This window comes from Candoia aspera, chromosome 13, assembly GCF_035149785.1.
Source record: "Candoia aspera isolate rCanAsp1 chromosome 13, rCanAsp1.hap2, whole genome shotgun sequence".
Classification (NCBI taxonomy): domain Eukaryota; kingdom Metazoa; phylum Chordata; class Lepidosauria; order Squamata; family Boidae; genus Candoia; species Candoia aspera.
Window position 1 is genome coordinate 21,340,637 of NC_086165.1, and position 17,665 is coordinate 21,358,301.

The 17,665-nt window shown below is 40.8% G+C and overlaps 1 protein-coding gene across 1 annotated transcript in view; it reads right to left on the reverse strand.

Annotated features, from left to right (window-relative positions):
• Positions 1-16,806, reverse strand: part of ITGA11 (integrin subunit alpha 11) — a 93,324-nt gene extending 76,518 nt beyond the window's left edge. The window contains exons 1-2 of the mRNA XM_063314319.1: positions 16,782-16,806; positions 15,111-15,222 (exon numbers count right to left, since the gene is read on the reverse strand). Of these exons, the coding sequence (XP_063170389.1) occupies positions 15,111-15,222; positions 16,782-16,806 (137 nt within the window). The remainder of the gene's footprint in view (positions 1-15,110; positions 15,223-16,781) is intronic.
• Positions 16,807-17,665: the final 859 nt, after the last annotated feature.

Genomic DNA, 17,665 nt, shown 5'->3' on the forward strand with positions numbered 1-17,665 from the left:
TCCTCTTTAAAATTACCTAAATTTGTGGCTGTCACCCCATCTGATAGCAATGAATTCCACAATTTGCATCTTGGACCTCCTTTTATCCTGGCATTTAGGCATTAGGATGACCGAAAGTTCTAACCCCACGTGTAGAGAAATGTATACACAATTTCCATACTATGCATGACGGTGTGGTCAAAGCTCTGGTTGTCATATGTGATGCATATAAAAAACAGGTGGAGCTTTGAGTGCACCATCATGGCCATCATCTTGACCTTTTTGACATTACCCTGTAGATACCCATGCTTGGGATGGATTCAACTGCTGCACCATTTCCCAGTTCACTGACAGAAGCAGCAAAGGGGGCCCCTGACCCCAGGCAAGGTGACTGGAGAGGTTTATGCTTTATATGGTACATGCTTCAATTGGGGTGTTCACAGATGTTGGTCAAAATGTGCAAGATGGCAGGGTTAGCATTGCAAAAATCAAATTGGGCTGTTTGGGGATGAATTGGGGCAAATGTGATTGTGGTCAGATATTATTATCACAGTGTTATTACTACTCAGGAACGTAAAATAAAACTGGATATCCATGAGATTGTAACAGCTCAGATGACTGAAACTCGAGAGGTTATGATCAATATTTTGTTAAGCCCTCCAGCCAGAAACTGTCTTGAGCGTGAGAGTTAAACTTGCAATGGAGAATATTGGTTGATTGTCATATCTTTCAAATATGTTGTTTGCAGCAAAGCGGTTTGTTGCTTTATCTAAGAAGGCATACTGATCGGGATGGCAGCTTCAAGAGAGGAGATTAAAAGATAAACCAACAGAAACAACATACCTGCATTCCATCAGCAGAGTTTTTTATCTACTGCATTTGTTGGCCATTTAATTCTGCAGTGAATCAGGTGCCGACTGATAAAATAAAATTAGTTGTGAAGCAACTATAGTTACTTTTTTTTAAAAAAAAAATTGCATTTCCAGAAAAAAAAATTGATTCATGTGTTTCATTATGGGGGGAAAAGTAGCAATATCTCTGGAAAGAAGGCAAGGCAAGAAAAGTAACAAAGGATCAGGCCTTTGCAATCAGTGGTACACTTAATCTCCAGCTGAGACGCAGCACAGCTAATGGATTCAAGATGAGTCTGGGGAAACAGCCCAGGATTTGGATTGTGAATTATGAGCAGATCAAGAGGAGCATTTAAAGAGTTGGAAAGAAGGGAGGCGTAACCCAGCTTCAGTTGATTATGACTGACAATGACAGACAACTCCCAAAGTCCACAGGTGATTCAGCTGAAGAGGTGCATTTCCAGTGTGATCCTACCTTGTCTTATTTTGGCCATGTGTCATATTAACACAGTAGTTTAGATTCCATTCTTACTGTGTACCGCTCTGGCAGTTGTACTGAAAGGAGCATGCACCTTTCAAAAGCAAGTTTATGCAGAAGTAAATTGCCCTGTATTTAATTATGTTTATTCTTAAGGCTCATCCTGCAGCTACTTCAATGGGCTTCCCTTCAATTGTTGAACTGACAAAAAAAAAAATCAAATCAGCATCACTTTGTTGTCCCCACAGCTGAGTTTTATTGCATCCCAGCAACAAGACGGGGCAGCGGTTCTGTTCTTGCGGATGTAATACAGGGCCAGAGAAGAGCCTGATGGGTGGATTACCCAGCTTCCCTTCTCCTCCCACCCAGCATCACCAGCCAGCAAGAAAAACAATCTGCAGTTACGCTCCAGAATATGCAGTGGGTGGAGTGAGACTGGTTGACCCTCTGCCCCCTCCAACACCCCACCAGCCAGATGGATTTTTTTTTTTTGGTATTTCTCTGAGCTGGTTTTGGGGTCACAAACATTTCATTACAGTGCTTTGCTAGGTAACATCTTCAGTGCAGGAGAGTTGGGAAATGAAGTTCATTGTCAGGCTGAAGCCAATTTAGTGGCCTGCTACAATCACTGAAATGGAGCAGAACTTATAACACAGCTGAGAAGCTGACACAGAAAATTAAATAGCTTCAATGAGCATGTCAGAGAAACACAGGTTATTGATCTTACACACTCAGCCCTCCCAAGCATAAAGAATCACACACTTAGGCACAATGGGTTAAGAAGTAAAGAATTTCTTACTGACTTTATTCTTTGTTGTTCTGTTACACCCATCTTGGTTGAAAAGATGAAGTTCCTTTGTTCTTCTTTTCTTTCTAAATAATTAGTTTGCCCTAAACTCTCAGCCCTACAGCTGCCAAGAGCTGTGTGGAAGAAAGGGGCAGAATCCTTCATCAAGGCCCGAGCACATGGCTCTGATGAATGGAGAGCAGAGCAGCATGCTTGCTTCTCCCTGGGTGGAAGAAAGGAAAAGAGAGGAAGAGGGAGTGGGAGTGGGAGTGGTAACAAACAGCTTCCTCAGAGGTGCATTGTGGGACAACTCAATTTACATGCTAATTCACATGCTAATGAAGCATGCTGAAATCCAGCAGGACTTCCAACACGGGCAAGGGAGGGTTGTATATATCTATTATGTCAGTTATGGGCATGCTTGGATAGGGGACCTCTGTAGGTGCCAGCTCAAGTCTATACCTCTGTTGATGGTGGCTTGGTCAAAGTTCTATGCTTCTAAGAATCCCCTTGCATTTTTTGATTTGGATCAATCAATCATCTATAGAACGATCAACAGATACCACCATTCACACGCAAAATAACTGCCACCTGCAGAACTTAATCACCCACGCATCTGCATAGCTGACAAACTAGAAAGATCTAGACAAGCCTTGCCAACCGCCAAAACTCCCTTCCCCACATCCCCTGGAGGGAGGATGCTACCTACAACCCGAAAACTCAGCTCAGAGAACTCTAACAACACACCATGAGCTGCAGGGTTTCTACTGTTGGGACTTTTACTTCTATTTGTTGGTCACAGGCCTAGTAATAGGGAGGAAGGGAGACCAGAGGACTGAGGAATCAGTCAGGGCTGTGCAGAGCTTCCTCCTGCTCTCTCCCACTGCTCGGAAAGGGCCCACCAACCCACCCAGATCTATCTATCTATCTATCTATCTATCTATCTATCTATCTATCTATCTATCTATCTATCTATCTATCTATCTATTTATTATTCAAATTTTGCTACCGCCCATCTCCCCCATAGGATAGTGCCATAGGACTATTGATTTTCTGGGAATTAGAATTAGATGGTCTTTGGAATGCTTGTCTGCAAATCCGCCATGATTCTATGATTGTAATTCTGAAATAGAATAAAAATAATTACATTTTTCTTTTGAACTTCCATCTTTTTTTCCTGATCTCATTACCCCTTTTTGTTTATACTGCTGGAATATGTTTCATTTTTTTGAGAACTGGAGACTTGTAACAAGCCACACTTTAGGACTCTCAGGGAATGGTAATCACTTGTCACTAGTGGAACATTAGGAAGCCACAGCGAATCTCTTGTCTGTTCTTCCTTTTGGATTGGCAAGTTCTGAAAAATGCCTATCCTAGAATGATGTCGTTCCTGTGGGTTTGAAGCAACTGAGAGCATGGTTTATTTGTTCTGGCATAGTTTATTTCTTCTCACATACTTTTGAGCAACAAAACCTTTTTGCTCTTAGATCAGGATGACAGACTTATGAAATAAGTTGCCAGACTACTGTTGTTTCTCTGTGGTTTGCACTTTAACTTTTTAATTTGCTGGCCTTTGTACTTTTCTCTGCTAAAGGGCTCAACCCCTTCTTGTTGATGTTTCAGAAACTTTTAAAGATGAAGTTGTTCAGGAGACCCTTCATTCTCATTTCTTTTTTTTATTATTTGTAATTTTCTGTTTGGGTGATGTTGTTTTACTGTTTTTATAGCTGTTATAAGGTGGATGTTTTACTTGGTTTTCGTACTCTGTATAAGCTGCTGAAAGTCTATGGATTGCAGCAAGATAGAAATGTGAGAACTGGACAAACAATCAAACAATGTTAGTCACAGCCCATTTTGTCAACCTATTTGACAAAATTTGTTTGTTTATTTCATTTCTGTTTTCATTTCATTTCATTTCATTTTTCTATGGTACTACTGTGGCTTTCCCATCCAAAGTTGTATGATCTGCAAATCTGATAAGCATTCCCTCCACCTCATCATCCAAATTACAAATGAAATATTGAAAAGTAGAGAACTCAGGACTGATTCTTGTGCCACTGCACTTGCTGCCATTATCCAATTGAAGACCATTCTTTCAGTATAATTTTTGAGCCAGTTGTGTAGCCACTTAATTTTCATGCTATCCTGCCCACACATAACTTGATAATCAGCATGTCATTGGTTGCTAAGTGCGTTGCTGTGGTCAAGATATATTATGTCTATAGCATTCCCACAATCTATTAAGGAAGCTGCCTCATCAAAAAATTAAGCAAGGTTAGTCTGAAAAGATTTGTTCTTAACAAATCTATGATGACTCTTGGTAATTACTGCATTGCTTTCACAATGCTTAAAGTCTCTTTAAGTTATGCTTTAGTGTCTTCCCAGGTATCAGTATCAGACTGACCCATCAGTTGGTGGATCTTCCTTTTCTTTATCAAGAGTTGTTCAACAATGGAATAGACTGCTTTAGGAATTGATAGACTCTGTTTTGTAGGAAGTGTCTAAACTGAGCCTGGATAGCCATCTGTCAGGGATGCCGTGGAAGTAGATTCCTCCATTGGGCAAGGGGTTGGTTTAGAAGATCTGAAAGACCCCTTCCCACCCTTCTGGGCACCACACTTTAAGAAGGATTCAGAGAAATGGAAAGAGTTCCAAAGAAGGCAACAAGAAGATCAGAGGATGAGAAACTAAACCCTAAGATGAGAGATTGAAGGAGCTAAAAAGATTTCTAAGGAGGGACATGAAAGAACTCTCAAAACACCTCCCTTCCAACTCTGGGTGTCTGTGATTCTGTACCTTCCAACAATTCAGAATTGGAGGAATATTTGAATATCCCAACAATTGGTATCGAGCTTCAGTTTCCCTCCCCCACCACGCATTAAAGATTTTTCATTGGCTGCTGTGCTTTACTCTTTGAAAACGTGCCCCGCACCCACTTAAAATCTGAATGCATTTATTCTTCTAGTTAGCAATACACTTGAAGGTAATCGTTTTCCTCCAACAGGCCATTACTATCAAAATGAGACCCGTGCCAGCATGAGAAATGGCAGATGAGGCACTGCAGAGTAGCAATGTATTTATGCCCAAGATTTTACAGGTTTGTGCACCTTAGGAAGGAAAAGGATATATGGCTTTACTTGGAAGAAAAACATTCTGATGAAGTGGTTTGGGATCAAGGAGACCCAGGTGGTCCCTTGCCCATTTGAACCAGTCCCCTTCTCTAGTGGGGGTGGCTGTTGTGAGGATAAAAAGAGGGTAGCTCCCATTTGTGCAACTTTGAGCTACTAGAGAAAAGGTGGGATACAACAATTATAATTATAATTATAATATATAAAAACAAATCAGGAATATGAAATACTCTAGCGGTGAAGCAAAATTCTAAAGACCAAAGAACTCTAGTAATTCACAATTTTTTTAAAAAATTAATAATACTTTATCCAAAGGAATAGCTGGAACTGATGACATATCAGACCTAATATTTAGGCTTTCATGTTGAAATGTATTATTGATGCTACACACACATTAACATTATTCCAAAAATATATAAACTGAGACAAAAAAATGGCATTCTTTAGAGGGGTGTTGCAAGGAGAACGCTGGAGTAGAGTATCATATTCTGCTGTATTTGCAGGATGGGTTGAAAAGTACATTAGGGATAGATCACCTTCATTTCATTCCCTTAAAGTTCTGGGCTTCAAAAATACAGGGTAGCTGCAGAAAATTTTAACTCTTTCTTTCCATCTTGTGGTCATTAGGACTTTTGGCAGTTCTACTTTAACTAGACATCCTACCACTGGGATGTAAGATTTTGAATTACTAATTTACTTATTTCATCCCAAACAGCCAAAGCAGCCATGCAAATATTATCTAAAAACCTGTAGAAAACACTATGCATACAATATTACTGTCAGGAGAATATATCAATTGCTTTTTAAACAGATTATTCATTTTAGACTAGGCTGTATAATTCACATTCTGGCAAATACCCCAACCCTACTGCCCATCTCAAGGTGATTTTCTTTTTTTAAACAAGAAAAATGCAGAATGCATTGTCTTGTCATCACAGCTCTCTCCCCCTCCCCTTTCCACCCCCACACTTTTCCTTTTCTCCAAAGCTCTTCAGTTTTGCATTGTTCAGGGTTTTGCTCCCATTTGCTCCGATTTCATGCTGAAACTTTCAAAATATTTGAATCCAGTCCTAGGCTTGCTTATTTGGAAATAAGAGCCAGTCTGGAGTACTGGTTAGGGCATCAGGCTAGAAACCAGGAGATGGTGAATTCTAGTCCCGCCTTAGGCACAAAGCCAGCTGGGTCACCTTGGCCAGTCGCTCTCTCTCAGCCCTGGGAAGGAGGCAATGGCAAACCGCTTCTAAAAAACCTTGCCAAGAAAACGGCAGGGACTTGTCCAGGCAGTCTCCGAGAATCTGACACGATTGAATGGATTAAAAAGCATGGAAATAACTTCAATACTGTTGCTGGGTTATTAGCAAAAGAGCAGATTATGGGTTGGAAAAAGTTATGGAAGATATTTTGGGGGTTTACAATGAATGGTTTGAAGAAGACATTTGTCTGTCTTGCAGCCTTTGATAAATTCAGAATACTGTATCGTGTCTGAGATACTTGAACACCTAGAAAACCAGACCAATGTTAATGGGAAAGCTTCTCAGCTGCCTCTTAGGTTCTAAGAAAGAAAAAACTAATCTTTCAAAAATCCTGCAAATAAAGCACAGGCATCTGCAGAGGGAGTGGGAGGGAAGGGAGCAAAAAGACTCAATATATATCCATGTGATCAAAGCTGTTCCTTTTTTAGTACATAAAAAGACTTTGCTCATGTGGTCACAGCCACCATCTGGGCTTTTTTGACCCCTCCCCCAGGGACACTCCTGAAATAAAGTTGTTTGACAGCTGAATCAAGGACAGAAGAAGCAACTGGCTCTCCTTTGCTCCTTAACATTAGAGGCTGAACAGACATTTCTTAGGGATGGTTTAATTGGGGCTCCTGCACAGAAGGAGGGTTGCAAAATTCTCCCTCCTACCCACTGGTATTACTGTGGTACTTTTTACATGGAGAAATCTATCCTTATGACAATTAAGTACACATGAACGATACAAGGCAGGCTTTGGATTCCCAGGATTTCATCCTGCATACTTGCCCCTCTTCTGACCAATGCACAACACAACAGCCCGCCCTCAATGATGCTACATGCCTAGTTCCTGTGCTTTTCCAAAATCCTCAGCATGGAGGGGGAAATGAGCATTGGACAGGAGTAATGTGGTCTGACAGAGGTTACAGCATGGGTATTACATCCCATTTGAGTGCCAAATGCTTTCACACAATAGGCAGCACGCATGTCAACTCCTTGATGCTGTTTTCTCAGTACCATCTTCCTTTAAAAGTGGAAATTCTGTGCTGGCCTCTCAGTTGGAGAGTGAGTTTTCCACTGACAGAATTAAGTCTGGAAAGGTTTTTTTTTCTTCATATGGAAATGCTTTATGATGACTGGACCTGCCTACCCCCATCACAGTAGCTTGATTCCAGAAAGAGTAAACTGTATGTTCATGTTAAACACATAACTCTGCTTTCAGCTTCTTTCCATTTGTGCTTCGAATGTCTAGCAAAAATTGGTATAAAGCCAGCCAGCCAGCCTCCCTACCTCCCCACCCCCACTGGAACATGGTGCATTCAGTAGCCAGCCAGCCAAGATGGCTGGGGGAAAATGACTAACTGCTTTTTCAGATCAGCACTGCACAATTATTGCTGTAAATCTTCAAAGCAGATTAGATGCTGCCTCCCCTGAGGCTATTTCTTCCTTTCTTTCATATTACTGTACAGTAAGACTGAGAACGTCATGTCTGCTCCTAGAAGTGTTATTACCTCAAGGATATGAAGGTCGGCTGCCAACATCTCTGGCTCATGTGCTCACTGACAATGCCAGGAATGGAAGCCCTGGGCTTCTGGCTAGGCCAGGCCCTCCTCGGATTCCTGCTCTTCCACAAAGTCAAGTTGCATTATGAATGAAGGAGACAAATGAATATGTAGAAACACTTGGCAGAGCAGAGTCATAAAAAAGTCCCTGCCAGCTCTTACTCTGCATCTTCCTGGGCATCCCATCCAAAGGAGCACTGGGGTACTGACAAATGTCCACCATCTAACACAACAGTTAAACCCAGCCACCTGGAGAGGAGGCCAGGTCTGTGTGGACAGACTGGATCAGAGCAGCCAGTTTTTTCGCTCTGGCACCAAGATCCTTGGATGTAGGGTTCTGGCTAGAGTTGGAGGATTTACAGTAGATGCATAGATGAGATGATGATGATGATGACAACTAGATTTTTATCCCACTTTCTTTAATGTATATGGTCAAATCAAGGCAGCAAATGTACCTAATACTCCTGCCTCCTATTTTCCCTACAACAACCCAGTGAGGTGGGTTAGGCTGAGAGAAAGTGCATGGCCCAGCTGGCTTGAATGACTAAGAGAGACCTAGAACTCACAGTTTTCCGGGTTCTAGGGCAACACCTTCACCACTACACCAAACTGGCTCTATACCATACAAAAATTAAAATCTAGACTGACAAGGTACAACTGCTGTGTTCACAGAAAGGCATGCCCCAAACAACTTCTGTATTTTGGCTTAACATTTTGGCTTTTTTCCCACAACATGGTGAACCATAAACATCCAAACCTAATTTTGCCTGGTTTATCTTATGGTCTGATCACCCCTTCCTTGCTTCTAATCCCACCTGACTTCTGCTGACCCAAACTCACTTTCTGCCTTGCATCACTGGTGGCACTTAGCAGAGTTCTTTCTGTGGAGAGATGTCCACAAGCAGGAATCAGAAAAGTCAAGACTGTGTGACTGAAGCCCTAGCCCTTTTTAGGTGTGTTCCATGCCACACACCATCTTGACTTTCTCGACTGGCACAGAAAACACAACCTCTCGGGTTCAAGAACCCTCTTCTGTACAACAGCTCAAGGACTGAATGATGGCAGAAATGGAGACAACTGTAAGAGCTTAGCTTACCCAGGACAGTTTCTAAAGGTGGGCTGAACTACTTCAAAGGAGGATCTGAATTGTCTCCATAGTTTTGAAGATCCTAGGAGTCAAAGAGCAGTGCTGAAACACTGACAGATCATCAGGAAATCTTGCTTAATGAGGGTGAGCAAATTGGTCATTTTAGTCTCACTTATTTGGCCATTTTTTTAAACCTTAATTTTAGACAATTTCCAAAGCTCTTTGCACTATCTTTCTCCTCAAAGTATCTTCAGAAATCTGAATATACCCTTTTGTTGACATACACATTGCTATAAGTAACTTATCTAAATATAATAATAAAGTTTGGTATATGCCTTTCCCAGACAAATGCATTCTTATGCAAACTTTTGCTTATTGTGTTCATCTTTTATTTTTATATTCCAGTGATTATGACAGCACTATAAGCAAAAATGCCTCACTTGCATTTTTTAAAAAAGTTACTTATTTTTTTATTTTATTTTATTTTATTTATGAATTGCCTAACTTTAGAGATCCTGGGCAAGGATCATCCAAATAAAACTCATAAAAGCATATAATAATAAAATATGCTTCTTGAATGCCCACCTATTTTAATAATAAAGCATTTTTGTAAATGCTGATATAAACTGAGTTGAGACACATTTCCAGAACTCCAGGCTGGATCTTAATTGTCTGCCAGGTTCCATGTTTCCTGACTGTTCTAATTAATTTATTGACTCAAAAAATTTGTCAGATTTTTAAAGTGTATTTTAGTGGACTATGTTTAGAATGAGGAATTTTGATACTATAACAAATGGAGATCTGCAGAGGGGCAAGTGATGTCGTACATAAATAACGCCAGTTATGTAATTTGCACGACACTGATGGGTTCATGGCTTGTATTGGACCCTATGAATGAACATGTGTTCATTTGCATATCCACAGACCCGCTCCCCAAAAGCCTATCTGATACATTACGGCATTCAGAGAGGGTGAGGACCTGTTCTAGAACATGTCCAGTCGCTGAATCATCCTGGTCTGTTTATGCAACACCAGTATAATCTAATCGCAACAATACAGACTCACAGTATGGCTTATTTTCATTATTTTATGATTCAACATATTGTGCAAACCCAGAAAACCCTATTAAGGAGCATGATTGAATAATGAGGTTAAGTAAAAGTTGCCACGTTGTCCAAGCTGTAGTTGCAGTTGCTTGAGCTAATGGTCTGAATTCTGAGCCTGCTTGCTAAAGCATTATTTGGAAATTCTGGAGGAAAAGGTAAGAGGGGATACCTATAGCCAAGAGAATTTGTTGAGGCCACCTTGAATAGGGTGACCCCAAAGCCTAAGAGAAGCTTTGGACAGATGGAGATATTTAAAGCTCCTGCATGAGGGAAAAAACCCTATATAATCCACAAAGAGATGTCAGTGTGAAAATGCAAGTGCTGGTAAGAGCACCCCCCCCCACAAAAAATGTATCAATTCTTACCTGAGAAAAGAATATACAAGTGGCAATTGCCAAAGTCACCTCACTCTGGTGCAGAGCACAAAATCTCAAAAGTAGGAGGGGATTCGAAGCTCAGTGCTATAATGAAGATGCCCTTCCTTCCTTCCTTCCTTCCTTCCTTCCTTCCTTCCTTCCTTCCTTCCTTCCTTCCTTCCTTCCTTCCTTCCTTCGCGGTCCGTTTGCTGGACTCCAAGGGAGCAGTTTAGATGAAAGATGTACTGGGAGATGCCCATGGCTTTTTCCTACATAACAACTATCATAACTGTCTTACAATGCGTTGTGGGAACCCCCTTGGACTGGGAAAGGGACATACTGAACTGAATCTAGTTCCTCCCTAACATTTCTGGGTTTTGCTCTTATTTCCATGGGTGAATAGTCTTGAGCTGTCCTGGGAAGAAAACTGGGAAAAGGAATCCAGAAGTGCTTTCTTTAAATAATAAGAGACCTAGAGCTCCCTCAAGTGCAAAACATGACAGAAGGAGAACATTATTAAATAATAATTGAATCTGGTTTCTGTCCGTATTCCTCAGAGGTCAGAGGCCGCTGTTTGTGCTGTTTAACTAACCTCTGATCTCCACAAGCCCCATCACATTAATTGGGAAACTGAAGCAGGCCTGCAAGGGATCCCAGCTAGTGGCTTATGAAATATTTGTAAATGAAGCATGAATAAATCAGATGGTGTGTAGAATATAAGACTCAGACATTTTGGAATATTTCAATAATTAAGCAAAATAAGAAAATTTGAGTTTCCCCATTGCTGAGAGGCATTAAATTCACTCTGAAAAAAAAGGAGCCGAAGTATGTGCTTAAACAGAAAGAGCGAGCCAAGTTCACTAACTTGGGAAAGAATGGGCTTCAATGCCAGTCTGGAAAGACAGATGAGGAAGGAGGATGACCTAATGTGTTGGCTGTATTTTAGAGTGTAAAAATGATTTTTTCCCTTCTCTCTTGGAATCTATCTGAATTCTTTCTTTTCATACTTTCCACTACCACCATTACACTTGGAACCCTTTCCCCCAAATGGATAGCATTTGGCTGCTGCCCTTGAGCTTCAAAATGAAGGAAGCAGCTCTGCTGAAAACTTTACATAGACACAAGCAGAGAGAGAGGAAAAAAAAGAAAGGAAGGAAGGAGATAAATATAACTTAGCTTTTCCCCTGCCATAAAGAAAAGGAGATAATGTTGAAATGGAAAAATATATTGAAAAAATAAAATCAAGAATTGTTTGAAAGGGGAAGGCGTTTCTTCATAGCTCAGTTAGGGTGGTTTTCACCTGGTTTCTTGACCAGAAGAAAGCTATAGCAGTTGCTATAAATCTGTTGCTCCCTTCAATTGTCCTTCTGCTACCAGAAGCCCAGTCCCAGCAAACGTTGTCGTCCTTATTTACTGAGTAGAGGGCACATTCTCCTTGCCTTATTTCCACCGAACGATACCAGCTATCGGGAAAACATCCACCAACCAGGCTTCTTAATAGGGTCTGGATCTGGGGAGGAAGTGAATTTTGATGGATGGAAACAAATATTTGAAAACTTAATCAGGTTGTGCACAAATGTTTTACACTGGTGCATTCAGCTATCAGAGATATGATGAGAATGAGGATGGTGATCCAGTTTGGTGTAGCAGTTTAGTGAGTTCTAGTTCTGCTTTGAAAGCCAGTTTGGTGTTGTGGTGAAGGTACCAGGCTAGAAACCGGGAGACCGTGAGTTCTAGTCCTGCCTTAGGCACGAAGCCAGCTGGGCGACCTTGGGCCAGTCACTCTTTCTCAGCCCTAGGTAGGAGGCAATGGCAAACCACTTCTGAAAAACCTTGCCAAGAAAACTGCAGGGATTAGTCTAGACAGTAGCCAGGAGTCAAGAATGACTCATAGACATCTCTCTCTCTCTCTCTCTCTCTCTCACTCACCATGGTTCCTTTAAAAAATACTCCTACTTCTGATATATTATCTAGTTTAATCTTATATTAAGTTGGACCTAAAGATATATAAAGAAAACATTTACATAAATGAAAAGGCATTGTATATTCTAAACAAGTTCAGGAAAAGAAGCTACAGGGACAAATCCTGGCTCCAAAATGGGTAGAAAGAATCTAATAAGGACTGGTAGATTGCATAATGTGCAAATTTGGTTAGTTGTAACATGGTCTCGTGTGTTGTACAACCAAGCCTGTTTCATTATTTTATGATTCAACATATTGTGCAAACCCAGAAAACCCTATTAAGGAGCATGATTGAATAATGAGGTTAAGTAAAAGTTGCCACGTTGTCCAAGCTGTAGTTGCAGTTGCTTGAGCTAATGGTCTGAATTCTGAGCCTGCTTGCTAAAGCATTATTTGGAAATTCTGGAGGAAAAGGTAAGAGGGGATACCTATAGCCAAGAGAATTTGTTGAGGCCACCTTGAATAGGGTGACCCCAAAGCCTAAGAGAAGCTTTGGACAGAAGCTAAGATGGAGATATTTAAAGCTCCTGCATGAGGGAAAAAACCCTATATAATCCACAAAGAGATGTCAGTGTGAAAATGCAAGTGCTGGTAAGAGCACCCCCCCCCCACAAAAAATGTATCAATTCTTACCTGAGAAAAGAATATACAAGTGGCAATTGCCAAAGTCACCTCACTCTGGTGCAGAGCACAAAATCTCAAAAGTAGGAGGGGATTCGAAGCTCACTGCTATAATGAAGATGCCCTTCCTTCCTTCCTTCCTTCCTTCCTTCCTTCCTTCCTTCCTTCCTTCCTTCCTTCCTTCCTTCCTTCCTTCCTTCCTTCCTTCCTTCCTTCCTTCCTTCCTTCCTTCCTTCCTTCCTTCCTTCCTTCCTTCCTTCCTTCCTTCCTCCTGGTTGCAGACTCACCAAACTAAGATGCTCTTTGTATCTGATACAGATAAGATATCTGGGATATCTTAGAATATGAGGTCTAAAAAAAGTACCCTCTGGGGGGAAAAAAGACACAAAGATGCATCCAAAATGCTAAGCAAATTTGTCTTTAAATATTTGGTGAGATGCCACAGTTTGTAAAAGCTTTGATTACATCATTCTTTCCTGCAGAGACCAGCATTTTCTGAGACTGTCACTGAGTTTTTTAGTGTGCCTTTTCTTTTCCAGTACCTCTTACTGGTATTATGGAATATTTGCAGTTTGCAATTCAGGGTTTATCTGGTTTCCCCCTTAACATAAACTTGTGGTTTTGCTTTTTTTTTTCTTTTCATTCTCCCCCTTTTTTCCAGTGCATCTGTTTTTTGCCAATTTCAGACCTAGCAGAGTTGGCTGAATCTGGGCACCACAAACATCACACCATGGGGTTCTTTGGTAGCTTTGTTGTTTAGCTGACTTGTTTGTTTAGTGATTCATATTTTTACCAGATAAGTCATGCTGGTCTTACATTAGCTTTTTTTAGCTACTAATTCTTGAGTTTGCATTTTAGACATTTTTTTTTTAAAGGAAAGAAGCTTAACAGCTGGCTCAAATACTGGATATCCATTTCTTGAAGACTGCAATAGCACTCTGATTGAGTATCCTAGAGAGAAATTTCATGCCAAGACAAAGGCAACATTTGGCTCCAGAGTCAGTTCATACACTCATCTGCCAGTGCACTGCAGAAATAATACAAAAAGTTAGCTCCACCTGCATCAGATTTCTTCACCCTCAAATTCTGGCTGAGCACTTAGAACTCAAACTAGGAATACAAGACAGCGTACTGTAGGTTTAGGTACATTGTTCTTGTATTATTAGGGTAGTATTGCAATCTGGATTTTTAATGGAATGTTCATGGATTAAAAAAAACTTTTCAAAGTTATGTAATCATTTATATTTGCAACATCTTCTAAATATAGAAGGGCTTGTAAACTTCTCCCTATTTAAATCATAATGGGACTGGATGGAGAATCTGCTTTTCTTTACATAAAAAATTACCCTGCTTTTATTTTTTGACGTGTAAATTTCCCTGATGAAAAAGAACATGCTCTTTTTCAAAATGTCACCACCACTATTTGTATTCAAGAGTCAGTAGCATAATTCCTTTTTCAAACACTTTGAGTGTTTGTATTTTTGCTGGATGCTGACAGACTTAGATTGATGCTAGTGTTCTACTCCTTCCAAGGTCCCTGGGAATGGAATGTGCAGATCTGAAAATGTTACAGATTGCCAGTTGCTGGTAGATTTTTTTTCTTGGTGGAAACATTTGTGTATGAACTGAGCAAACTTCTATCCTTATCCTTTATAGACAAAGCAGTACATGGGCAGTTCGGAAAAAGAATGGCACCATTTAGCATTGATATTTCTGGTATCCACATAACAGTAACAGAAGATTTTGTTGCAGCTCAACAAAAGAGGGCAACACACCCTTTGCCATAAACTTAAGTGACATCACAATATAAGCCAGCCTTCTCCAGACTGAGACCTTCAGATGTACCTTTAGCTCTCATTATTTTCCAACCCAACAGCCATATTCAACGCATCTGGAGAGCAGCAGAACTGGAAAAGAAGCTAAATATTCAATCTCAGGCCAAGATTAGTATGGTTTACCATTTCTTCCCATTGATTTCATGCTGTTGAACTGTGTAGCCAAAATATGCTTCTCTGGAGCCTGAGATAATTCTTGGCTTCTTCGTATCGATGTTGAAGGTATCACAGAATCCTGAGACAAATAAACATGAACAGAAATCAGTTGCGCAGGAAAAGAACCAAGATTCTAAATTCAGAAAATGGATGAAATTACACCTAAGAGAACAGCACAGTCATTTGGAATTGTGATGTTAAGTTTATCAATTGTTTAGTTTCCATATTCATTTTTACGGGAGTCTTTTAAAAACTCTTTCAAAGGTTAGGATTCTGTAAGGGTGACAAAATTTAATGGTGACTCTCACAAGAGGAAAAGCCTCCTCAAGAGAACAATTCTACATGAGGAAGTGTTTCTATATACACTATTCCATGATGGTCCTGGGAGCAGTTAATGCCTGTTAACATTTGAACTGTGCTTTGCTTTGCTTAGCAGCTGTTCCACAGGGCAGGTGCTGCCACAGAAAAGGTACAACTTAGGGGTCAAGATGACACTGATGAAAGGGACCCAATGTATGCTCTCCCTGCTGGATCTGGCGGGGCAAGAGAGGTGATGAGAGACAGGTGGGCCCTTTGCCACGTGGGGCTTTATAGATACTAATTACCACCTTGAATCGCACCCAGAAGCCGACTGGCAGCTGGTGCAACTTGCAGAGCAGTGGTATTATGCAAGCATAACAAAAAATGCCAAAAACTATCTGTGCTTCGGTAATTCTGGATTAGCTGCAGTTTCTGGATGCTCTTCAAGGGCAGCCCCATGTGGAGAACATCACAGTAATCAAAAGGAGCTGGTTAAGGCATGAATGAGAAAGACCTCCCAGTCCAGGAACAGGCGCAGTTGGTGTTACATTGCCTAGGAGGGCCTGGGTTACCCTAAACAGGGCCATTGCTCAGCAGTCTGCAGATTATGTTGATGCCCCCCAAAGTTCTGCAGTCTACAGCAATGAGGAAAATGCCCATTTCTGGTCCAACCCATTTTTCCATTTTTGTTTTGATTTTTACCATTTTTTTTGTTAGTACATTCTCTTTCTGCATTGATTTCCCATTAAAAAACCTCTGTAATATGCATATTCAATTTGAATTATTTAAATTGCTACAATGTATTTTATGTTATTTGGAAATGTATGAAATCTGTTGGAAATGTATGAAATTCCAACCTATACATTAGTTGGAGAGACAAGGACTGTAGCACATGAAGGGTTCTGAAGGTTGCCTTGTGGTCTAATGAATCTTGGAAATCCACTCCTAGAACCTCTAACAACTTCTGCTTAAAGTCCTGAGCAAAGGAGAGGCTGTGTCCTTCTTAGAGCTGCAGTCAGTGAGTGGGTAGCTTCAGAAATCAAAAGTATTAATAAATAAATGGATTCCATTGTCCAGCCTCTGTTACCATCAGAGTGTTAGGTTTGAGTATCACATGTTGATATGAGCGCAGGCTATTAGTTAAATAAAATAAGAAATCAATCAAAATGTGCACTCCTGGTCTTGGCTTTTGCTACTGAGGAGAATCTTCTACATGCGAAAGTGTATTTTGAAGAGAGTTTTAATGCAAGCATCCCTGCAGCAGGGCTTTCTTCCCTAGACAAAACATTCTGACTTGGCTTGGATACTGGGAGTAACATATCAAACCAGGAATGGCACCTATGGCCTCAGGGTCCAAGTCCATCTACAGTTTCTGAGGTCCATCTTTTGGGGCCCTCAGCATTTCCTCTAATTTTTGTTATATCTAGCTGAATTGCGACAAAATAGTTTCCTGTCTTTTGAAGTGGAAAACACATGAAAACTAGCAGAAGCACAAAAATAGGCATGGAGAATAAGATGGTCGTTCTCCAAACTTCCTCCCCACCTCCTCTGCAGTCCTGAGCCCCCTCCCAAATGCTCAGCACTGCCCTTGGCACCAAGTGGTTGGCTAGTCTTACATTAAACCATAAACTAACCAAGTTGTCTAGGCTTGCATAACACACTAAGTCTGAAACTAACCAAGTTTTGCTTGCTTTGCAAATCAGCTGCCAAGTCCTTCATTGCTCTTTGTAAGCATCTTGTGTTAACACAGCCCATTCTTTTGACCTTTTCTCATCGGACTGGCTTCCCATGTCCATAGCCAATTTTATTGCCCTCAGTTGAAACACTCCTCTTTGCCTCCACCCATCAGGAATGAGTCATGTCACCAAGAAACTTGTAAAGGGGGAATTTTCCATCCATCCCTTGCGGTCTAATGAAGAGAGGAGGTAATGAAGATTCTTTGGCCCTTCAGTGAAGAGCCAGGTGTGCTCCTGGGGCATCCCGTGTGTCTGCACTTTGCACTGAAAACAGACTTAGGTAAGGCCATGGGAAAATTATTTTGCATAAGAAAGACAATGATACCATCTCTAGGGACAGGAATCATGATGTAGAGCTGCAGGAGTATAATGGAGAGGTAAAAAAATGTTAAGATGGCAGCTCTGAACATGTAATCACCTGCCTTTTAAAATGTGTGTTGTATCTGCAATGCATGTAAAATGGGGGAGGGCTTTGATTGCACAACC